This window comes from Balaenoptera borealis, assembly GCF_965194805.1.
Source record: "Balaenoptera borealis genome assembly, chromosome: 14".
Taxonomy (NCBI): Eukaryota; Metazoa; Chordata; class Mammalia; order Artiodactyla; family Balaenopteridae; genus Balaenoptera; species Balaenoptera borealis.
In genome coordinates, this window is record NC_138875.1 from 64,809,781 (window position 1) to 64,834,530 (window position 24,750).

The following is a 24,750-nucleotide window of genomic DNA, read 5'->3' on the forward strand; positions in this document are numbered from 1 at the left end:
TGTGTGCTGGTCCTCGTCACGCTTCAGCTGAACCAACCAAGTTACTTCAACCAGTGACCCCACCTCCCAGACCTCATTTTTGAGCCTGTGAGAAAACGTGCATATTACCAGGTCTTCTGCGTTTTCACTGAGGCCCTCCCTGGGCGCTCAGGTGCAGCAGGGGTTTGAGGACAGAAGGGCCGTGACCTAGAACTTTTAACCCTCTGTGGGTCATGCATGCCACAGAGAATCCAGTAAAACCCTTTCCCCCAAAATGTCTTGACCTTCCACATTTGACCCAGTTTTACAGGTTTACATGGACCTCAGGTTTTCAAACTCCAATTCTAAGCTTTTACACCTTAGTCCACTTGTCCCATCAATAAAGAAGCCTGAAAAATGGCAAATTCAATTGAAAAACCTAACTCAGTTTTCCTAGAATTATTTGTTTTTAAACCTTGGATTGGAAACACTGACTTTTTGCCCTTGGGTCACGTCACATAAGCAGAGGCTCCTCACAGATGTAGGTCCACCCACCCCAGCAGCGCAGCCCAAGCAGCTGGACAGCCGTCCACATGGCCCAGTAGAGGGGTCCTCCCTGCTCCTGTGGACAGATGAGCATGTTCCAGGTGAGCACAACAGAGGTTTAATTCAGAAACTGTAGATAAACATCTGTAACATGACAGTTGGCGGGGTACAGGGGGCCACTAGCCTGCTCCCTCCCGTTCAGTACTCTTCCCCTTCCTCGGCCTCCGCTTCCACCGAGTCCACGCCCACCTCTTCGTAATCTTTCTCCAGTGCTGCCAGGTCCTCCCGGGCCTCCGAGAACTCGCCCTCCTCCATGCCCTCCCCCACGTACCAGTGCACGAAGGCGCGCTTGGCATACATGAGGTCGAATTTGTGGTCCAGGCGGGCCCAGGCCTCGGCGATGGCCGTGGTGTTGCTCAGCATGCACACGGCCCGCTGCACCTTGGCCAGGTCTCCCCCTGGGACCACTGTGGGGGGCTGGTAGTTGATGCCCACCTGCCAAAGAAGGGGAGAAAGCACTGCGTGAAGCTTCCGTCAATCCAGGAATGGTGGCTGCGTTCGTGGAATCAGAAGGCATGGAGGTGCTCGCTGGTGACCCGGGGAGGCTGGGGCCACCCTGTACTCTAGGCCCAGCTGTGTGCCAAGCAAGGTGCCAGGAAAGCAGGATTCTGGTTTCCAGACAAGGAAAACGGAAAGAGGAACCCCAGAGCCTGCCACCCTGGCTCACACCCAAGCTGCTGGAGAGGCTGTGTCCCAGCAACTGTGACACGTGATAGGTACACAGGTGATAGGACTATCTTCCCTCTAAGAAGAGACACTGCTTGGGATTCTTCATATGTTATTTTCTCCAGAGGGTTCAACAAGATGAGGATTAATGTCTGTAGCTGAGCCTTTTCCACCCAGGCAGATTCAGAGAACACAACTGTGGCAGAATCATGAGGGCAGGTCACACCCTCTGCTTTCCCACCAAACAGTGTACACATAGCAGAGTGACAAGCACACTGTCAGAGGTCCCTGACGCTGTGACCACTGCCATGGACGCGGCCCACGTGAGCGCTAAGTAAGAGGGAGGGATCGAGATCCCAGCACTGGGACCAAGGGAGAGGCAGTCCAAGCTTCAGACCAGGGATCACGTGACCAGAGGTTTCGGCAGGAGATACAGGGTCTGTCAAGGGGGCTACGGCACACGTTCTAGGCTGCTGGGCCACAGGGGCTCTGTCACAGATACTCAACCCTGTCTTTGCAGCACAAGAGCTGCCACAGCAATGAGCCAATAAGCGGGGACGGCTGTGCGCACATGAAACCATTCACAAAACCAGGTGATGGGTCGGCCATCTGTGCTGAGCCCTGGACCAGAGGAAGAAACCCAGACTCCTAGGTAAGAACCCACCGCAGCAGCGGGGGTCTGAGCCAGGGGAGGCCCTAAGAGCAAGGTTCAGGGAAGCACAGTTCCGTTCCCAGAGGGAAGGCTGGGAATCAAGTAAGGTGCAAGGTTTCTGTTCTGTGTCCAGTGGAAGGTCGGAGCAAGCTGGGTCTGAGGACAACCCAGGACACACTGTATAGGCTCCCCAATCTCCACTTCTCCACAGAAGTATTCATGACAGTGCTGTAAACCAAACGTTCCATACGACACTTAAATTGGATGTAATTTTTACATGCCGATAGAATCAAGTGGAATTCAGAGACAACAGTCAGTTTACAGTAATGCCCCAAGTTCAAATATCCCCATAAATTACCAAAACGCCCAGAAAATTCCTACATTTCTATTCTAAGAAAAATTACTATAAGAAAAAACATCTTATTTCTAAATCAACCTATGTTTTCCACCCAAGAACTCCTCCAGATAATTTCTGTAAAAAATACGCTCACAGAGCTGTATCATGTGATGACTCAGGAAGGAAGTTCTAGAGACACCAGTGAAGGAATGAGAACTGTCCCCCAGCTCACTAATCCATGACCCAGCCCGGCTTCCCTGGAACAGGGTACCCTCCACAAAGGAGCAGCACCCCATCCCAGGATCTGCCACGGGCGGAATGTGAACACGCGCTACCGCCCAGCCTACCTTGAACCCAGTCGGGCACCAGTCCACAAACTGGATGGTGCGCTTGGTCTTGATGGTGGCGATGGCCGCATTGACGTCTTTGGGGACCACGTCCCCCCTGTACAGCATGCAGCAGGCCATGTACTTGCCGTGGCGAGGGTCACACTTGACCATCTGGTTGGCCGGCTCGAAGCAGGCGTTGGTGATCTCGGCCACGGACAGCTGCTCATGGTAGGCCTTCTCGGCCGAGATGACCGGGGCGTATGTGGCCAGGGGGAAGTGGATGCGGGGGTAGGGCACCAGGTTGGTCTGGAACTCCGTCAGGTCCACGTTGAGGGCGCCGTCAAAGCGCAGGGAGGCCGTGATGGAGGACACGATCTGCCCGATCAGACGGTTAAGGTTGGTGTACGTGGGCCGCTCGATGTCCAGGTTGCGCCGACAGATGTCATAGATGGCCTCGTTGTCCACCATGAAGGCACAGTCCGAGTGCTCCAGGGTCGTGTGCGTGGTCAGGATGGAGTTGTAGGGCTCCACCACGGCCGTGGACACCTGGGGGGCCGGGTAGATGGCGAACTCCAGCTTGGACTTCTTGCCGTAGTCCACAGAGAGCCGCTCCATGAGCAGAGACGCAAAGCCCGAGCCGGTGCCACCCCCGAAGCTGTGGAAGATGAGGAAGCCCTGCAGGCCCGTGCACAGGTCCGCCTGCGGGAGAGCAGAGGCCGTGAGGCCACGTCCGCACGAGCCGTGCCACCGCCCCCATGGGCCCCAAAGGGCCCCGGTCACAGCACACTCTTCCTCTGCAGGTTCACTATACGGGTTCAACCCATCCACAGGGAACACGCGTCACACTTAGCAGTTACAGACGTGGACGCACTGCGGCCACACCGGAAAGGAAGACCCTGCACTCATGGTTCTGCTGGGTTTTGCCAAAGTGATGTCCCGGGGAGATCCCGGGCCTCCCCTTCTGTCCAGGAGGCCTTCCCAGGGCCCTTCTCACCAGTTTGCGGATCCGGTCCAGGACCAGATCGACGATCTCCTTGCCGATGGTGTAATGGCCTCTGGCGTAGTTATTGGCCGCGTCCTCCTTCCCGGTGATCAGCTGCTCCGGGTGGAAGAGCTGCCTGTAGGTCCCCGTGCGCACTTCATCTGCAGAGAGGACAGTGTGTCCGAGACTCTAAGGACGGTCGCTGACTCACCGGGATGGCCAGGTCCGGGGAAACCTTCAATTCTACAGGCACGTGCTGCGCCTCGCAGGCCAGCAGCATCAGCGTCTCACAGAAAAGGTCTCCGTGTGATACACGTGCCTTATCTGCCGTTTATGGCTCCGGGAAGGTCCAGTCAACCCGGGGAACAAATGCCAGTGTGGCCAGTTCCCAAAGGCGGGGGAGTGCTCACACCGCACAGGCGGTTCTGCGCGTGCATGTTTCGTTCACACCCACAGCTACACCCGGGGTGTTGCTGAAATGGCCCTGACATACTAGACATCAGCGTGACTTTTGCTGGGCGCCCTCTGTGGCCTGGGTCTCATGGGCTCTAGGGTGACATTCTCCTGGGTTGTCTCCTGGGTGGCCGCCACTGAAAGGTGCTCTCTCCTGGCAGCTCCCCTTGGAAACTACCTCGGGCTTCTGACCTGGAGGAACCCAGCAAAGGTTCTGTGCTTCCCCTTCTAAGTCTCAGGGTACCTACCGACCACGGTGGGCTCCAGGTCCACGAACACGGCTCTGGGCACATGCTTGCCAGCCCCGGTCTCACTGAAGAACGTGTTGAATGAGTCATCCCCACCGCCGATGGTTTTGTCGCTTGGCATCTGGCCGTCGGGCTGAATTCCATGTTCAAGGCAGTACAGCTCCCAGCAGGCATTGCCGATCTGGACCCCCGCCTGCCCCACGTGGATAGAGATGCACTCGCGCTGGGAACCAGAACATACATGTGAGGCCCCCCAGCTTCAAGGCAGTTGTCACAATGTGGCACGCAAATGAGACCCAACGTCTTAAATTAATATCTCTAAAATCTTTTGGTTTCTTAAGGTCTTATCAGACATTATTGTCCCATGAGCTTCCAATGATCATTTTATGTCTGAGCATGGATGGAGACACACTTGAACTGTGAATAGGAATACAGCCATTATAAACATCTTCCCAGCGAGACTTCCCTGGTGGCGCAGCAGTTAAGACTCCACACTCCCAATGCATGGGGCCTGGGTTTGATCCCTGGCCAGGGAACTAGAACCCACATGCATGCCACAACTAAGAGTTTGCATACCACACCTAAGAAGCCCGCCTGCCACAACTAAGGAGCTGGCGAGACGCCACTAAGGAGCCTGCCTGCCACAACTAAGACCCAGCACAACCAAATAAATAAATAAATAAATAAAACATCTTCCCAGCAATCAATAAAAAGTGTTAAAAATTTATACAAAATAAGCAGTCAAGCCATTTTATTTCCACCTAAGGCTGTATTTACCAACCTGATACAAGCAATGGCTTAGAAAAAAAACATGAAGTAACACTTTTCAGTCATTAGACAACAGGCAGCAGAAGACAGTAAGTGATTCCTTAGAGCGTGGAAACAAGGCAAGCCCTACAGATGCCCCAGAAGGCTGCTGGGGAGTGCCCAGGCTGCAGCCGAGAGAGGAGAAACCCAGGGATCTCCCTGAGTTGAGCAGAGAGAATCCTGTGTTGAGAGAGATCGAGGCAGCTAGAAAGCCTGGTGCTGGCTTTCTATCTGGAGGAGAGACAGCTGCATGGAGAGAGCTCAGGGAGATCAGCAGGGGGGCCCCGAGTCCTCACTGTGGGCTGCTCAGCACAGGTGGGGAGGGACCCCTGAGCTCACACCTGCCATGGCAGAAAGACATCCTAACTCACAGAGCACTAGGTGGAGTCCTCAGTAGTGGGGTCAAGTGAGGCCAACCCTAAAGGCTGGTCTGAACCCACTTAAGAAAGCTGAAAAGCAAGCCTCAAAAGGATCAAATTGTTCCCAGGTATACAAATAGCATCCCCCAAAAAGCCTAGAAACAGTTGAAAGAACACCCAATAATGTAAAATTCATGTCTGGTATCCAATCTAAACTTACCATATACACCAGAAAATTAAAAAATAAAACCTAGAAAAGTCAGAAACTATTACCATATGAAGAGAAAAAGCAATCAATAAAAACAGACCCAGAAATGACAGATAATAGAATTAGTAAACAAGGACATTAAAATAACTATTATATATCTACATGCTCAGGAAAGTACAGGAAAAAATGAACATGATAAGGAGAGACATGTTTGATATAAAAAAGACCTAACTCAAATTGCTAATGTCTTTTTTTATCAATGTCTGAAATGAAAAACACGCTGGATGAGATTAACAACAGATTATAAATAGTTTGTAGTAACTATAAATGAAAAGTGTACTTTAAAAATTGTATAAAAGGGCTTCCCTGGCGGCACAGTGGTTAAGAATCTGCCCGCCAATGCAGGGGACACGGGTTTGAGCCCTGGTCCAGGAAGATCCCACATGCCGCGGAGCAACTAAGCCCGCGTGCCACAACCACTGAGCCAGCGCTCTAGAGCCCGCGAGCCACAACTACTGAGCCCATGTGCCTAGAGCCCATGCTCCGCAACAAGAGAAGCCACGACAATGAGAAGCCCACGCACCGCAACGAAGAGTAGCCCCGGCTCACCCCAATGAGAGAAAGCCCGTGCACAGCAATGAAGACCCAACACAGCCATAAATAAATCAATAAATATATTTTTAAAAAATTGTATAAAAAATAAAAAACAAACCCCCCCCAGCAGATTATATACTAAGAAGACTTGAGAATGATGAAAAAGTTCTGGAAATAGTGCTGATGGTTATACAACATGTAAATGTACTTAATGCTACTGAATTATACACTTAAAAATGGTTAAAATGGTAAGTTTGTCATGTGTAGTTTACCACATACAAAAAAGGAGATACTCAGCAATAAAAATGAACTGTGTTGCAACAACATGGGTGAATCTCAAAATAATTACAGTGAGTGAAAGAATCCAAACAACAACAAATTAACTCAATGATCCCATTCATACAAAATCCTAGAAAATACAGAAATGTGGATTAATGGGGGAGATAAAGGGGGTGAGGCAGAAGGGAGGATTTACAAAGGGGTACCAGGTAACTTTGGGGGGTGATGGATATGTTCATTATCTTGATTGAGGTGATGATTTCATGGATAATCAAGATGTTAATAAATATTAAACCTTGTCAAATTATACACTTTCAGTGAATACTTTATGTCAAGTATACCTCAACAGAACTAAAATAAAAGGCAAAATGAAGACTTTTTCAGGCATTCAAAAGCTGAGAGAATTAATCATTAGCTGAGAGTAGTAGTCACCACTACAAAAAAAAAATGTTAAAGGAATCTCTCCAGGAAGAAGGAAAATCATACTAGATGGAAAATTGCAACTGCAAAATTGGACTGAAGAATGACAAAACTGCTAAATATGTGGGCAAATATAAAAGACTTTATACCATATTTTAAAAATATAATTGAGCCCAGCACTTACTTCTGGATGACCACTTCTGCAAATTGGTGCACACAGACTTTTTACCTGATCTGATGACCAAATTAATGGAAAATGATGCATGATCTAGAGAATGATCTAGGGAATTTTTACATTGCAAATAAACAAGGATATTCTTACCGGAAAAACGAAAGTCTGCTGAGACTCTTGGTGACTGACACTATATTCTATCTGCACACTGAAACAACACACTAATCAAAGAGAAGAAGAAAAATTACTAGAGATTTGATCTCCTTTATAGCTTCTAATAATAAAATACACTGTATGGGGCTTCCCTGGTGGCGCAGTGGTTGAGAATCTGCCTGCTAATGCAGGGGACACGGGTTCGAGCCCTGGTCTGGGAAGATCCCACATGCCGCGGAGCAACTAGGCCTGTGAGCCACAACTACTGAGCCTGCGCATCTGGAGCCTGTGCTCCACAACAAGAGAGGCCACGATAGTGAGAGGCCCGCGCACCACAATGAAGAGTGGCCCCCGCTTGCCGCAACTAGAGACAGCCCTGGCACAGAAACGAAGACCCAACACAGCAATCAATCAATCAATAAATAAATCTTTAAAAAAAAATACACTGTATGATTAGTGAACCTGTCAGTTGTAATGGGAAGAATATGTAACAAGTAACTGTGTCACTCATTTGTGATTTTTATCTTTAATAAATTCAGCCATGTGTAGTGTGATAAGATTAACTCTTTACACGTTTAAGGTAATGTTATAAAGTTAAAAACTGAAAAAAAAATAATTGAATGTTAAAGCAAAAATAAAGATTTATTATTGTGGGGTTTACAACTCATATAGAAGTAACATACAACAAACAACAGCATAGGACTTCCCTCGTGGTGCAGTGGTTAAGAATCCGCCTGCCAATGTGGGGAACACAGGTTCAAGCCCCGGTCTGGGAAGATCCCACATGCCGCAGAGCAACTAAGCCCGTGCGCCACAACTACTGAGCCTGCGCTCTAGAGCCCGTGAGCCACAACTACGGAGCCCGCATGCCACAACTACTGAAACCATGCACCTAAAGCCCATGCTCCGCAACAAGAGAAGCCACCGCAATGAGAAGCCGCGCACCGCAATGAAGAGTAGCCCCTGCTCACTGCAACTAGAGAAAGCCTGCGAGCAGCAACGAAGACCCAATGCAGCCAAAAATAAATGAATAAATAAAATTTTACAAAAAAAAAAAAAAAAGTTACTTGAGAATCAGCTAGTACAAGAAGAACACTCTGACCCTTTGCTCCCCTGAAAGCAGGAAACAAAGCTCCCATGGGGAGGCATCCTCCCTATGCCAGGAGAAAGGAGGGCAACATGATCCCTGGAGATAGGGAATTTAAGGCTGAGAAAGCTGCATAAACAAACTTTGTTACTTCTTCATTAACTTGCTAGCCCAAGCAAAAACCCCTTTCTTTCCTCAAATCTTCATAAATTACTGATTCTTTGTCTAAAAAGGTATATAAACAGCCTGCTTTGGTCAATTCTTAGATCCTATACTTATAGGACTTCCATATGTACAAAATTAAATTTGTTTTTCTCATGTTAATCTGTCAATCAGATTATTAGACCAACGAGAAGAACCCGGAAGAGAAAAATTTTTCCTCCCCTGCAAACTCTTCCAGGTAATGGAAGAGAAAGGAACACTTCCCAACTCATTCCCTGAGGCCAGCATTACCCTGATACAAAAACCAAAGACACTGGACTTCCCTGGTGGCAAAGTGGTTAAGAATCTGCCTACCAATGTAGGGGACACGGGTTTGAGCCCTGGTCTGGGAAGATCCCACATGCCTCAGAGCAACTAAGCTCATGAGCCACAACTACTGAGCCCCCATGCTACAACTACTGAAGCCTGCGCACCTAGAGCCCGTGCTCCACAAGAGAAGCCACCGCAATGAGAAGCCCGTGCACCACAACAAAGAGTAGGCCCCACTCGCCGCTTCTAGAGAAAGTCCGTGCACAGCAAGACCCAACGCAGTCATAAATAAATAAATAAATAAATACAAATAAAAAAACAACAACAAAGATATTCAGTAAGCAAACTACAGACCAATATCCCTCACGAACTTAGACACAAAAGTTTGTTCAAAAATTTCAAATTCAATGACCTAAGCTTCCACCTTAAGAAACTAGAAAAAGAGCAAATATCCAAATTATGCAGAAAAAAAGCAAATAATAACTAGCAGAAATAAACTAAACAGAAAACAGGAAAATAAAAAGAGAGAAAAGTCAATGAAACCAAAACCTGGTTCTTTGAGCTGAACAATCAAATTGATAAGCCCCTGGCCAAACTGACCCAGAAAAAGAGAAGACACAAATTACCAGTATCAGGAACAAAAAAGAGACTATAACTACTAGGATATTAAAGGGATAAAGGAATATTATGAATTCAACAAGACAGATGAAATGGGCAAACTCCTTACACACACTACTGAAGCTCACGCAAAAGGAGATAACTTGGGGAATTCCCTGGTGGTCCAGAGGTTAGGACTCAGCACTTCCACTGCAGGGGGCATGGGTTCAATCCCTGGTTGGGGAACTAAGATCTCTCAAGCTAAGATCCCGCAAGCCATGTGGGGTGCGGTCAAGGAAAAAAAAGGAGATAACCTGAATGAAGAGAAAATAGGCCATCAAAATGGCCACATCATGAAACAGATAATTCTAAACATGGGTATTATCTTCTCACCATACAATTACGATCACATCCTAGATTTATAATCTCCTAGCCCTTAAGAGAGATGGTCTGGAAGCCTAGAAATTCAGCTTCTAGTCTTATCCTTGAAAGACAAGGGGCCAAATCTCTTGTGGAGCACGGGCTCTAGCTGATAGTCTAATTCTGATTCCAACCAAACTGCAATAGTGAGCCAGAAAAGATTTACCCTTTGAGGCTGGGCAGATTCTCCAGAAGGTACTCAACTTTGTGATGAGGCTCTAGGATGCATAAAGTAGGATTTAAAACAAAATTTCTACTGCTGGAATTCCCATTAAATTCATCTTGAGACACAAACCGTTCTAATACAGAGGGAAGGCATCTGTAATAGACAACATTTTCTCAGAGATCAGTGTAATTTCTTTTAGGTTATCTTCACACCAACTCATCACCACCTCCCCCTCACTAGACGTTTCCTAATTTAGTTGGTTAAACTAAGTACTGTGAACTTAGGCATTTCAACTTGAGAAGACCCTGTTATACCAACAAACAACGGCTGAATAGCTCTTCTAAAAGTATTAACCATGGTATTTTTCTTATTTAAGACAAAGGCTTTGCTAAAAATAACAGCTCCTAAAAAATGATGAAATGCACAAATTTCTTCTAATCCTGAAGCTTCCTTTTATCTGTCAGGTAATAGCAGATACCTTTTCTTTATACTTGTAATAAATCACCTCCACAAAAAAAAAAATTTGAGCAGCTTGATGTCATGCTGTTCAATAACCAATAAGAGAAGCCTCAAAACCAACTTTTGCAAAGGGAGAATGCAGATGTTAGTGTGAGTTATTATCTAGTTATTATCTAGTACTCTTCATAGAGTTTGGAAGCTACCACAGTGATGAGAAGAGAACACCGAGGCTGGGATGACATCAGCCTCAGTTAACTGGGAACAAGCAAGACGTGAACCAGGTCAGGTAAAGCCCTGTCAGGGGTCATTCCAGCCTCTCTCCACATAAAGGTGACTGGTTTTAGACGTGCACAATGACAGAGGTGTTGGTTGAGTTCCATTGGTGTGCAAACTATTAATGTAATTAATTCAACAATTAACTAGATCCCTATGACTTGAGGACAAAAAAATGGACAAATTAAAGGCAGAAGCCTACCCTGCTGTGGGAAAACAGGAAGTCTCATATATGTGTTGCTGATGGAAGGGAATCTGAAACTATCTACCATTCACTTGTGGTATCCAATATACACCTACACCAGTGAGAAACTGTGCAGGCATAGATTCCTCATTGCAACTCCATGCATAAAAGACTGGAAAACATCCACACGTCCAGCGACTCAGACAGGCTGAAGACGTGGAACATCACCCTGGAATACTACATGGCAGTAAACAAGGACACAGGTCTTTGCACGCTGGCACGGAGGGAGCCGGACTGTTTGCACAATGAAAAAACAAGGCACGAGAAAGGGGGGATATAAGCCTACCTATTCCTGTTTGCTTAGTTTTGCTTTAAAAAAAGGGGGGGGGGAGGGGGAATTCCCTGGCAGTCCAGTGGTTAAGACTCTGAGCTCTCAATGCAGGGGACACAGGTTCGATCCCTGGTGGGGGAACCAGGATGCTGCATGCCACGTGGAGCGGCCAAACAACTCACAACCCTATCTAATGGAGGAAGCAATTTTTTCAGCATATACAGTCTTCTATCACTCTTATTTAAAGGCCTATTTCTGTAAGTGCCCTCATGAGCTCACAGCACAGCTGAGACAAATGAGAGAGCTCAAGAGCAACCCTTGACTGTTGCCTCGAGAAGGAAGAGTCCGGAAGAGCGAGGGCAGGGGCTGCTTACTGCATCTGTGGAGTGAGCCCCGCGCCTGCCCCTGACATGCACACTCCGGACACTACCCCGCCACCTGGGCCCGTCCCCCAAGGCCCCACTACCGGTCCAGGCCCATCCCCCAAGGCCCCACTGCTGGTCCAGGCCCGTCCCCCAAGGTCCACCGCCTGTCCAGGCCCATCCCCCACGGTCCTGCCGCCCGTCCTGGCCCGTCCCCCAGGTCCCGCCGCTCCGTACCATGGTGGTCACCACCTGGCCTCACTACGATCCAACTTCCTCTCAGTCTGACGCCACGCGCCCAACTGCCGACCCGCCGCACCACACGCAGTGTCCTGATTGGCTCGCCAGCCACGCAACTGCCATTGGCTCCGAGCACTTTGGGGGCGGACCCCAGGCCAGGACCCCAATGGCGATTGGCCGTTTCCTGAACGGGCGAACTCGCTTTTGATTGGTCATCACTTTGGGCGGGAAATGGCGACCGAAAGGTCTCGTGCTGCGTTGGCTGGAAGCTGCGGGCTGATCCCTGGTCGCTGGGGGCTGACGCCTGGTCGCTGCGGGTGAGGGAGGCTCCATAGTTTGTCTGTAAAATGCGGTCTTCCTGCAGAGCTGCGCGGGGTGTGAGAAGGGACAGGGCTGGTAACTGAAAGGGCTTTGCGGACTTGGCAGATACCTGGAAAGACTATTCGGTTAGCAGCCTGTTACTGGTGCAGACGTCAGTACCCCCGACTTGCGCCAGAGCATGTTGTGCCAACCACGTGATAGACTCCCAGAAGGAGGTGCTGTGAAGCTGAAGAGGGTAGTTCCGCCTTCAGGAAATGGGACTTATGCGTGGGTCTCAAAGTATCGCGAGTTTTATAAGCAGCCAAGCAGGGTGGGTGGGCAAGGCAGGCGGGGGACAGGGAGGTCCGAAAATTGCAGTGAAGAAGGTGGCTGACCGCAGCCAGACCGGGGGGCCTGGCTTTTGTGGAGTGGGGAGCCAGCTGGCAGCAGAGGCGGGTTGGCTTGGCCATTTTTAGGGGGAGGATGGGGCAGGAGACTCCACAGGTGGTTATTGCAGGAGGCCAGAGAACTACCCACCCACAGACCTTGGCGAAAGGACACAGAAATTCCCAGGTTCCCGGAAGGGGGACTGATATCCTCAGTTCACCACCTTCCCAAGATCCCCCCACTCCTGCTTCTGGTCCATGGGAGAATCTGTGTTTACACCACATAGAAGAGCCCCTTCTTGGCTCTTCTAAGCACAACCTGAATGAGCTGGAATCTTCGTGGAGAAGGGAGGACCAAAAAGGGGTTAAATAAAGAGAATATAAATAAATACAAATTATTTATAATAATTTATAGACATACATTATATACTAATTTAAAGTAAACAAATTTAAAAACGTAGATGCAAAATGCAGGTTTCTTACCCTGCCTACCACTGCTAGGTCAACAGAGGCCTGGGGTAATGTTCATAGTAGCAGATCAAACGGTCTGGGTTTGAGCAACACACACCACCACCATGGATTCAGTGGGACTAACTTCAGCTCCACTCCTCCCTTGCTCTGGCAGATTTCAGAGAGTGCTATCTGGGGGTTAGAAGGGTTGGGCAGCTAGCTAGGGAAAAACCAGAAGCCCTCCTCTTCCCAGGGGAGGTCCAACAGGATCGGTGCAAGGAACCAGGGCCAGCCTTGGGCAGAGGGGCTGACAGGAAATGGGGGAGAGAATGCACCCCTGGTAAGGACTGGAACAGTTGGGGACAGGCATGACTGCCATTGCCAGGGACGGGGGACATAAAGAAGGAAGAGAGACCACCACCTGGTGGTCCAGTGACTAGGACTCCATGCTTCCATTGCAGGGGACATGGGTTCTATCCCTGGTCTGGGAACTAAGATCCGCAAGCTAAGAGGCTCAGCCAAAAAGAAAAAAAAAAAAGAAGAAGGAAGAGCTGGGAAACCAGTTCATGGTGAGGAGTAATGGGGGTCATTTTGGAAAGGTAATATGCGACAACATGCTGGTGCACTTTGAACAGTGGAATTTGGGCTAAATTTGGCCCTGGGGAGAATAGCAGACTGGGGGAGGGGGCTGCCAGCATGTAGACAAGAGAGGACAAAAGCTGCAGGAGACAGACAAAAGTGGAGGAAAAGATAGCGATGACATGGGAAAAATGTAAGATTTCTTTTGCCCCAACCCCTTCCCCGCCAAAAAGCTCCTGGAAGCTGGGGAGGGCCTGGATACCTGAGATAAAGGAGCTATTTGAGCCACATCACTCGGATGCTAACAGAAAGGGGAGCTCCAGGAGGCAAAAGGACGTAGGGACATCTGGGTCACATGTGGTATGTAGTCTCAGTGACTAAGAGTAGGTGGGAGAGTAATGCCTTTACCTAAATCAAGCAATGCAGAAGGGGCCAGTTTAGGGGAAAACAATGGTCTCCCAACTTCTTAGTCTGTTCCTCTGTGTACCAACCAGAGCAACCAGAGGCTTCATCTCTCTCTGGCCACTCAGCCCTTCCTGTCCCTGGAATTCTTTCTTGCAAACAGTTTGGTGCTTTATCTTTTATTTATTTAGTTTTAAAATATTTATTTTTTTAATTTATTTATTTGGCTGCACCAGGTCTTGGTTGTGGCACACGGGATCTTCACTGCGGCACGCAGGATCCTTAGTTGCGGCATGTGGGATCTAGCTCCCTGACCAGGGATCGAACCTGGGCCCCCTGCATTGGGAGTGCAGAGTCTTAACCACTGGACCACCAGGGAAGTCCCTTAATCTTTTATTTTTATGACAACTTGATTCACATACCATAATACTCACCAGCTTAAAATGTACAGTTCTGTGTTTTTTTTGTATCCACGTAATTGTGCAACCATCACCACTGTCTAATTTCAGAACATTTAATCACCCCAGAAAGAAACCCTGTACCTGTTAGCAGTCACTTCCCATCCCCCAACCCCCAACCCTCTGGAAACCATTAATCTACTCTTTGTCTCTATAGATTTGCCTATTCATACAAATAAAATCAGACAACATGTGGTCTTTTGTAACTGGCTTTCACTTAGCATAATGTTTTCAAGATTTATCTGTATGGTATCACCACTTTATTCTTTTTTTTTTTTTTTTGGCTGCACTGCGGGACACGTGGGATCCTACCCCGACCCGTGCCCCCTGCATTGGAAACGCGGAGCCTTAACCACTGGCCAGTGGTTTTCCAAAGCAGCTGCACCAACTTACCATTCCCACCAGCAGTGTACGAGGGTTCCAGTTATTCCATATTGTCTTCAACACTTATTATTATCTGACTTTTTGACAACAGCCATCCTAGGGGGTGCATCGCACTGTGGTTTTGGTTTGCATTTCCCTAAAGACTACTGATGTTAAGAATCTTTCCATGTGCTTATTGGACATTTGTATGTCTTCTTTGAAGAAATGTCTATTCAGATCCTTCGTGCATTTTTAAATTGGGCTATCTATCATTTTGTTGTTGAGTTGTGAGAGTTCTTTATATATTCTAGATACAATCCCCTTATCAGATATATGATTTGCAAAATTTTTCCTGTTCTGTGGATTTTAATCTTTTCCTTTTTTTTTTTTTTTTGGCTGAGCCACACAGCTTGCAGGATCTTAGTTCCCTGACCAGGGACTGAACCCTGGCCACAGCAGTAAAAGCGCCGAGTCCTAACCACTGGACCACCAGGGAATTCCCTCTTTTAACTTTCTTGGTGGTATCCATTGAACACAAAAGTCTTTAATTTTGTTTTTATTTATTTATTTTTTTGGCCACACCGTGCAGCATGCAGGATCTTAGTTCCCCAACCAGGGATCAAACCTGTGCCCCCTGCAGTGGAAGCGCTGAGTCTCAGCTGGACCGCCAGAGAAGTCCCCAGTTTTTAATTTTGACGAATTCCAATTCATCTATATTTTTCTTAGGTTGCTTGAACTTTTGGTGTCATGTTTGTGAAACCGTTACCTGAAAACTGCATTTCCCCCTTGGTGGGTATCTAACAAAAGACAACACCAAGTCAAAGAGCTGGAGAAGGAAGGATTTATTACTTGCAGCAAGTAAGGAGAACACCAGGGTTACTTCCCAAAGCAGAGTCTCTCTGACCAGCAAAATTGAGGATGACTTAAGCTGAGGGTGCATACATGTTCATGAAGGGGCTTGAGCAGAGGAGAATTCAGCCTAGAATTGTGGCAAAGGTTGACAGAGTCCAGGCTCTAGCTGATTGGATCATGAGGGTCAGAAAAAGTCAACACCGTCATTCCTTAGGTTCCAGTTAATCTGGTTATGTCAAGAAATTATGTCTGGTTCTCTTCCTTCAGGGACCTCCTACCCTATCTGCCTACAAAACCATTGCCTAATCCACAGTCATAAAGAGTTACTCCTATGTTTTCTTGTAAGAGTTTGTTTAGAGTTTAGCTAAACTACTAGATAACATTGTCTCGGGACCCATTTTGTGTGGCCAGGCAGCCTGCGGGGGTCTTGAACTGATAATAACCCCTCCCAAGAGTGCATGCCCTAGATAACAGCCTACAGACTCACAGGTAAATAATGTAAGTTCCTGATATGAATTCCTCAACTGTCCTCCTGATAAGCATTCTCTCCCACCTCCCAGGAATGGCCCCTTGTGTGATCCTCAGATAAGCTTGCCAGAACCCCACTCTTTTTGCTTTGAACTGACCAATCCAAACTCAGCCGGAAACCCCAAAGCACTCTACCTGCAGACCCTAATAAAAGCCTGTCCCCCAGGTCCTGCCATGCTTTCTGCCTGCACTATGCCTTAGCCTCCTGATGTGGCCCCTCACAGTGTGTGGTGTACTTCTTCCAGAACCTGTAACAAATTTCTCTCTCAATTCCTTCCTGGTCTTTTGTGGATCAGAGATTCCTCACCCAACACCCTCAGGGCTCCACTTAACAAATGTTAATTTAACAAAGTCACAACAGCATTTTTATAGTTTCAGCTCTTATATTTAGGTCTTCGGTCAATTTTGAGTTAATTTTTGTATGTCATGTGAGGTAGGGGTCCAACTTCATTCATTTATTTGCATGAGGATACCTGTTGTTCCAGACTATTCTTTGCCCCATTGAGTCGTTTTGGCACTCTTGTCAAAAATTGACTGGCCATCAGGAGAATAAGTAGACAAGCCACAGACTAGGAGAAAATATCTGCAAAAGACGTATCTGATAAACGACTGTTACCCAAAATATACAAAGAACACTTAAAACTCAACAATAAGAAAACCAGGGCTTCCTTGGTGGCACAGTGGTTAAGAATCCTCCTGCCAATGCAGGGGACACGGATTCAAGCCCTGGTCCGGGAAGATCCCACATGACACGGAGCAACTAAGCCTGTGCACCAAAATTACTGAGCCTGCACTCTAGAGCCTGTGTGCCACAACTACTGAAGCCCCCGTGCCTAGAGCCTGTGCTCCGCAACAAGAGAAGCCACCGCAATGAGAAGACTGTACACCACAACGAAGAGTAGCCCCCGTTCACCGCAACCAGAGAAAAGCCCGTGCACAGCAACGAAGACCCAACATAGCCAAAAATAAAATAAATAAGTTAAAAAAAAAAGAAAAGAAAACCAACAGCCCAATTAAAAATGGGCAAAAGAAAAAAAAAAAATGGGCAAAAGAACTGAACAGACACCTCACCAAAGAAGATATACAAATGGCAAATAAGAATATCAAAAGATGTTCAACATCATATGTCCTTAGAGAATTGCAAATTAAAACAAGAGTGAGAGGGCTTCCCTGGTGGCGCAGTGGTTGAGAATCTGCCTGCCAATGCAGGGGACACGGGTTCGAGCCCTGGTCTGGAAAGATCCCACATGCCGCGGAGCAACTAGGCCCGTGAGCCACAACTACTGAGCCTGCGCGTCTGGAGCCTGTGCTCTGCAACAAAAGAGGCCGCGATAGTGCGAGGCCCGTGCACCGCGATGAAGAGTGACCCCCACTCGCCACAACTAGAGAAAGCCCTTGCACAGAAACGAAGACCCAACACAGCCAAAAGTAAATAAATTAATTAATTAATTTTAAAAAAACAAAAAAAACAAAACAACAGTGAGATACCACAACACACCTATTAGAATGGCCAAAATCCAATACATTGACAACAACAAATGCTGGTGAGGATGTGGAGCAACAGGAACTCTCAGTCAGTGCTGGTGGGAACACAGAACATTCTGGTGGGCTACCTTGGAAGACAGTTTGGTGATTTTTCACAAAACTAAACATATTCTTATCATATGATTCAGTAATCACACTCCTTGGTATTCACCCAAAAGAGTTGAAAACTTACTTCTGCACAAAAACCTGCACATGGATGTTTATAGCAGATTTATTCATACTTACCAAACTTGGAAGCAACCAAAATGTCCTTCAGGGGAATTCCCTGGTGGTCCAGTAGTTAGGACTCCACACTCTCACTGCCGAGGGCCTCAGTTCAACCCCTGGTTGGGGAACTAAAATCCCACAAGCCGCTCAGCACGGCCAAAAAAAAAAAAAATGTCCTTCAGTAGGTGAATGGGTAAATAAACTGTTGTACATCCAGACAAGAAATATTAGCACTAAAAAGAAATGAGCTATCAAGCCATGAAAAGACATATGACCAAAAAAAAAAAAAGGACATAAGACAACCTTAAACTCATACACTCGTATCTGAAAAGGTTACATACTGTATGATTCCAACTGCATGACATTCTGGAAAAGGCAAAACTGTGGAGCCAATAAAAAGATCAGTGGTTGCCAGAGGTTAGTGGGGAAGGAGGGATGAATAGGTGATGCACAGAGGATTTTTACAGTGCTGAAACAATTCTGCATGATACTGTAATGGTGTATATGTGTCATTATACATTCTTCAAAACCCATAGCATGTACGTGACCGAGAGTGAACCCTGATGTAAACTGTGGACTGGAGGTGATAATAATGTGTCAATGTAGGTTCATCGATTACACCCAGTGTACCAATCTGGCAGAGGATGTTGATAGTGGAGGAGGCTGTGCATGTGTAGGGGCGGGGGTATGTGGGAACTCCACCTTTTGTTTAATTTTCCTGCAAACGTAAAACTGCTCTAAAAAATAAAGTCTATTTTTTTAAATCAAAAGGCCATAAACTGGCCATAAATTTAAATTGGCTATAAATTTGTAAAAGTTAACTGGACGGGGCTTCCATGGTGGCTCAGTGGTTAAGAATCCACCTGCCAATGCAGGGGACACGGGTTCGAGCCCTGGTCCGGGAAGATCCCACATGCCGCAGAGCAACTAAGCCCGTGTGCCACAACTACTGAGCCTGTGCTCTAGAGCCCACAAGCCACAACTACTGAGCCTGGGTGCCACAACTACTGAAGCCTGCGTGCCTAGAGCCTGTGCTTTGCAATGAGAAGCCACCGCAATGAGAAGCCCGCGCACCGCAATAAAGACCCAGTGCAGCCAAAAGTAAATAAAATAAATAAATTTATTTAAAAAAAAGTTAACTGGACATATTTTTGGACTCTCAATCCTATTTCACTGATCTGTATGTCTATCCTTATTTCAATAACACACTTTTTTTGTTTTAATATTTATTTATTTGGCTGCACCGGGTCTTAGTTGCAACACATGGGATCTCCATTGCTGCGTGCAGGATCTTCGTTGTGGCATGCGGAATCTTTTGGTCCCGGCGTGCAGAATCTTTAGTTGCGGCATGTGGGATCTAGTTCCGTGACCAGGGATCGAACCCAGGCCCCCTGCATTGGGAGTGCGGAGTCTTAGCCACTGGGCCACCAGGGAAGTCCCTGTAACACACTGTCTTGATTACTGTAGCTTTGTAGTCAGTTTAGAAATAAGGAAGTGTGAGTCCTCCAACTTTGTTCATTTTCAAAATTGTTTTGGCTATTCTGGGTCCCTTGCATCTCCATATGATCTTTAGGATCAGCTTGATAATTTCTGCAAAATAGGCAGTTGGGATCTTGATAGGGATTGCACTGAATATGCAGACCAATCTGGGGAATATACTGCCATCTTGACCATATGAAGTCTTCTAGTCCATGAACATGGGTTGTGTTTCCGCTTGTTTAGGTCTTCTTTAATTTTTTTCAATGATGTTTAGCACATTTTCATGTACAAGTCTTGCATTTCTTTTGTTAAATTTATTCTAAGTATGTTTAAAAATAAATTTATTATTTTTGATGCTATGTAAGCAGAATTGTTTTCTTAATTTCATTTCTGAATAGTTCATTGCTAGTGTATAGAAATGTAATTGATATTTATTTATTTATTTATTTATTTATGGTTGTGTTGAGTCTTTGCTGCTGTACGCGGGCTTTCTCTGGTTGCGGTGAGCGGGGGCTACTCTTCGTTGCAGTGCGCGGCTTCTCATTGCGGTGGCTTCTCTCATTGAGGAGCATGGGCTCTAGGCACGCAGGCTTCAGTAGTTGTGGCATGCAGGCTCAGTAGTTGTGGCTCGCGGGCTCTAGAGCACAGGCTCAGTAGTTGTGGCACACGGGCTTAGTTGCTCTGTGGCATGCGGGATCTTCCCAGACCAGGGATCGAACCCGTGTCTCCTGCATTGGCAGGCAGATTCTTTTTTTTTTTTTTTTAATGGCACATCCATCAACGGAGTCTTCCCAGGCTATTATTATTATTTATTTATTTATTTATGACTGTGTTGAGTCTTCGTTTCTGTGCGAGGGCTTTCTCCAGTTGCAGCAAGTGGGGACCACTCTTCATCGCGGTGCGCGGGCCTCTCACCATCGCGGCCTCTCTTGTGGCGGAGCACAGGCTCCAGATGCGCAGGCTCAGTAATTGTGGCTCACGGGCCCAGTTGCTCCGTGGCATGTGGGATCCTCCCAGACCAGGGCTCGAACCCGTGTCCCCTGCATTGGCAGGCAGATCCCCAACCACTGCGCCACCAGGGAAGCCCCTGGCAGGCAGATTCTTAACCACTGTGCCACCAGGGAAGTCCCTGTAATTGATTTTTTTATATCAATCTTCAATCCTGTACCTTTGCTAAACTTGCTTATTATTTGTAGTATTTGTGTGTGTGTGAATACTTTAGGATTTTCTATACATAGGGTCATGTCATCTGTGACTAGAGACAGTTTTCCTTCTTCCTATCTGGATTCCTTTTATTTCATTTTCTCACCAAATTGCCATGGCTAGAACCTCCAGTAAAATGTTGAATACAAGTGGTATTCAACATTCAATACAAGTGAGAGCGTACATCCTTATATTCCTGATGGGAAGGGGACGCTTTCAGTCTTTCACCATTAAGTATAGCAGCCGAAGGTTTTTCATAGATGGTCTTTATCAGGTTGAGGACAGTCCTTCGATTCCTAGTTTGTTGAATATTTTTTCTGTCTGTTGCGATGATCATGTGGTTTTCGTCCTTTATTAGTATGGTGTATTACATTGATTGATTTTATTTTATTTATTTATTTATTTATTTGGTTGCACCAGATCTTAGTTGAGGCTCCCGGGCTCCCTAGTTGTGGCATGCGAACTCTTAGTTGCGGCATGCATGTGGGATCTAGTTCCCTGACCAGGGATTGAACCCAGGCTCCCTGCATTGGGAGCATGGAGTCTTGTCCACTGTGCCACCAGGGAAGTCCCTACATTGATTGATTTTCATATGTTAAATCAATTTTGCATTCCTGGGATAAATCTCACTTGCTCCTTTTTTATACTTTCCTGGATTCGATTTGCTAGTATTTTGTTGATAAATTCTGTGTCTATATTCTCTCTCTCTCTCTCTCTCTCTGTTTTTTGACCGAGCCCGCAGCATGTGAAACCTTAGTTCCCCTACCAGGGATCGAACCCATGCCCCCTGCAGGAAGCACAGAGTCCTAACCACTGGATGGCCAGGGAATTCCCATCTATATTCTTTTCAATAAGTTTATTTATTTATTTTTATTTTTGGCTGTGTTGGGTCTTTGTTACTGCTCACGGGCTTTCTCTAGTTGAGGCAAGTGGGGGCTACTCTTCGTGCAGTGTGCGGGCTTCTCATTGTCATAGCTTCTCTTGTTGCAGAGCATCGGCTCTAGAGCACACGCTCAGTAGTTATGGCACACGGGCTTATCTGCTCCGCGGCATGTGGGATCTTCCTGGGCCAGGGATCAAACCCATGTCCCCTGCATTGGCAGGCGGATTCTTAACCATCGTGCCACCAGGGAAGCCCCCCATCTATATTCTTAAGGGATATTGAGCTGTACTTTTCTTGTGATGTCTTTGTTGGGTTTGGTGTCAGGATAGTCCTGGCCTTGTAGAACGAGTTGGGAAGTGTTCCCTCCTTCTTCTTCCTTTATTTTTTGGTGCTTTATTTTCACTGCATTCTCCTGGTGCTCCTCTGTGTAACTGCCTTGCTCACAGGGGTCCCAGCCATACCCTTGGAAGTTTACAGTTCACTGCGTCAATTGCGCTTGGCGTCAAATATCCATTGGGTGTTAGTGCCTATGGTAAGAGTGTTTCTCTGGGTAGATACAAAGTCAGTGCCATGAAGCACTGCACACCACCTCTCAAGGGGTCATCGGTAAGGCCTCTCGGGACCTCCTGTTACAAAACTGCCCAACCCTCTTGGTTTGAAATGCATTTTTCTGGATTTTTGTGGAGGCATTTCAGAACAAGGAACACCTGCTCAGTTCTGTTGAGGCCACATGGGAGAAAAGCGAGGGGGACATCTTCCCTGCAGGAAGTGGGACCCCATCTGAAAAGCTCCTCAAGACATTATCAGCCAAATAACAGAAGGAAGCAAGGGGGCTGGCTAAGGCAGAGTGCTCCAAGTGGCACCATCTTACCAGGGAGTCCACCATCCTGTCACGAGCCCACTGAACCAGATAGGTGGCAGGTGCCCTTAAAATCCTATTCCACAAACCACATATAAACCTGAAAACACGTACAAAGTTCTGGGAGAAAAGGCTATCCATTTTGGTTTTGGTTTGCTTGGATGGATTGTCATCATTCTGCTGTGAACAAGTAAACACCCTGTCACACCCACCTTTTCATTTTCAAAGAAGTGGCAAGAGCAGGACAAAGACCCCTCAGTCCCAGGAATAAACATGCCTTGTCATGTGATGGGACGCGGGGACTGTCCATGATGTAGGGCCAGGCATGGTGTAGGTGCTCAGTACACCGTGCCTCTCACTGACATCCATGAGTGGGGGGCTGCTGTGGGGTCCCCCAGGGTCCTCCTGGCCTGATGCAGGTGCTCCTTGGCTAGGAGGGGCCCGAGGGGCATCCTGGGCTAGAGGGCTGTGCGTTGTCTCCAGGAGACTGCTTCCTCTTTTGGAGACATTGTCTGGAACAAGAAGCTCAGAACAGCCAGCGTGCATTCTGCCAATTCACAGGACATTCCTAAGCCAAGCACTCTTTCGTCAATGTGTGAGGTGGCTCCCTGCCATCCCACTGTGCGGGGGAGGTCAGGACTGTCCAGGGCCACTCAGCCAGACCTCTACCCTCAGCTTACCAGGGCCTGCCTGACTCCTGCGCCCCCACACCCCCAGAGTTGGGGGTGGCTGGATGGTGCCCAGTGGGGTGGAGTGCACATGTGGGGAGGAGGGATCAAGGAGGGTGTCTGCCCCAGTGGAACGCGGGTGGGCTCCAGACCCCCACCCCCAGACCTGGACCTTAACTTGCACCTGGCTTCGAGGCCACTCTGGTGGCCTGGGCTTCCTTATCTGTGAAGCAGACACAGTGATAGGGCATCCCTAGGACCTGGTGAGTTAAGAGGGGGTGGGCTACTGGGTGTTTGTGACAGCGAGGTGGGGCCTGGTGCTGGGTCTGGCGCCCTGGGGGTTGGGGCGGGCTCTGTGCGCAGACCTCACCTGCAGGCGGGGCAGGCTCAGCGCGCAGAGCGGCAGCGACAGCGACGGCAGTGGCAGTGGCGACGGTAGGTGGGTTGCAGAGTCCTGCGGAAACAGATTCAGGCCCAGGAGGAGGCGAAGGTTCAGGTACCTGGGGACAGGGTGAGGCGAAACTGGCTCCAGGGGCGGCGGCGGCATGTTGGGGCTGGCAGTGCAGCGCCAAGCCCGGGGATCCGGCGCCACACCCAGGGCGCCCCGGCTCGCGTCAGGTGCGCTGTTCCTCCAGTCCGGCGGGGCGGGGAAGGGGGGAACCGCAATGTCTGGGGCCAGGTGGCCGCCTGGGCTACGCCCAGGGCTGCAGCTCCGCTCCTGTTCCGCGTCCTGGAGGCCTGGCCCAGCTCCCGGAAAGCCTCGGGTTTCCACCTCGCTCTGGGATCCCAGATCACAGAGGCTTGGCTCCCAGCCATGCTCCCTGGGGCTGCCCCCTCCTCACCCTCAGGGTCCACCCCCACCCCCACCAACAGGCCCAGATTCGGCTCCACCATGGAGCCCCTGAGGCAGAGAGGGCCTCCCACCCACCCCTGTCCCAGCCCTGCCCTCCAGCAAGCCAGTGTTAAGCACGCTCACTACCCCTGGGTGGGATCAGAGGGAGGACGGAAGGCTGGGTAGCCTGTCACTCCCCTCTGGCCCTGGTAGGTGCCAGCAGCCAGCTTGGTGCTCCTCTCAGCTGCCTGCAATGGCTTCAGGACTGCCCAGCACTGCCGGCCTGGCGCGCTTCTGCCAGAAGCTGAAACGGCTGAAGCCGCTGGAGGAGGCCACCATGGAGACATCGCTGCAGCGCTGCCTGTCTGCACTGGACCTAACCCTGCTGGGAGTGGGGGCCATGGTGGGCTCAGGCCTCTATGTGCTCACCGGCACCGTGGCCAAGGAAATAACCGGCCCGGCCGTGATCGTGTCCTTCACTGTGGCCGCCGTGGCCTCCCTGCTGGCGGCCCTGTGTTACGCGGAGTTTGGGGCACGCGTGCCCCGCACAGGCTCTGCCTACCTGTTCACCTACGTGTCCATGGGCGAGCTGTGGGCCTTCCTCATCGGCTGGAACCTGGTGCTCGAGTACGTCATAGCTGGTGCTGCTGTGGCCCGCGCCTGGAGCGGCTACCTGGACGCCATGTTCGACCACCACATCCGCAACTTCACCGAGGCCCATGTGGGCATCTGGCAGGTGCCCCTCCTGGCCAGATATCCTGACTTCCTGGCTGCCGGCATCCTACTTTTGGCCTCCACCTTCGTCTCCTGCGGAGCCCGTGTCTCCTCCTGGCTCAACCACACCTTATCTGCCATCAGCATGGTCGTCATCCTCTTCATCATCATCCTGGGGTTCGTCCTTGCCCGCTCACACAACTGGGGCAAGGAGGAGGGTGGCTTTGCG

The 24,750-nt window shown here is 48.6% G+C and overlaps 1 protein-coding gene across 3 annotated transcripts; it reads right to left on the reverse strand.

The window, feature by feature from the left end:
- Positions 1-27: 27 nt before the first annotated feature.
- On the reverse strand, positions 28-24,671 carry LOC309610976 (tubulin alpha-3 chain). 3 transcript variants are annotated; one of them, XM_082354629.1, is made up of 5 exons: positions 24,370-24,671; positions 4,232-4,454; positions 3,543-3,691; positions 2,567-3,247; positions 28-999 (listed from the first exon to the last, which is right to left on the reverse strand). In XM_082354629.1, exons 1-5 carry the CDS (start codon positions 24,526-24,528, stop codon positions 703-705), a joined length of 1,509 nt encoding a protein of 502 aa, XP_082210755.1. In that variant the 5' UTR covers positions 24,529-24,671; the 3' UTR covers positions 28-702. The 3 variants fall into 3 exon arrangements, with proteins under 3 accessions (XP_082210755.1, XP_082210757.1, XP_082210756.1); XM_082354631.1 differs by lacking the exon at positions 24,370-24,671 and adding an exon at positions 17,902-20,437; XM_082354630.1 differs by lacking the exon at positions 24,370-24,671 and adding an exon at positions 11,811-12,233.
- Between the last annotated feature and the right edge of the window lie 79 nt (positions 24,672-24,750).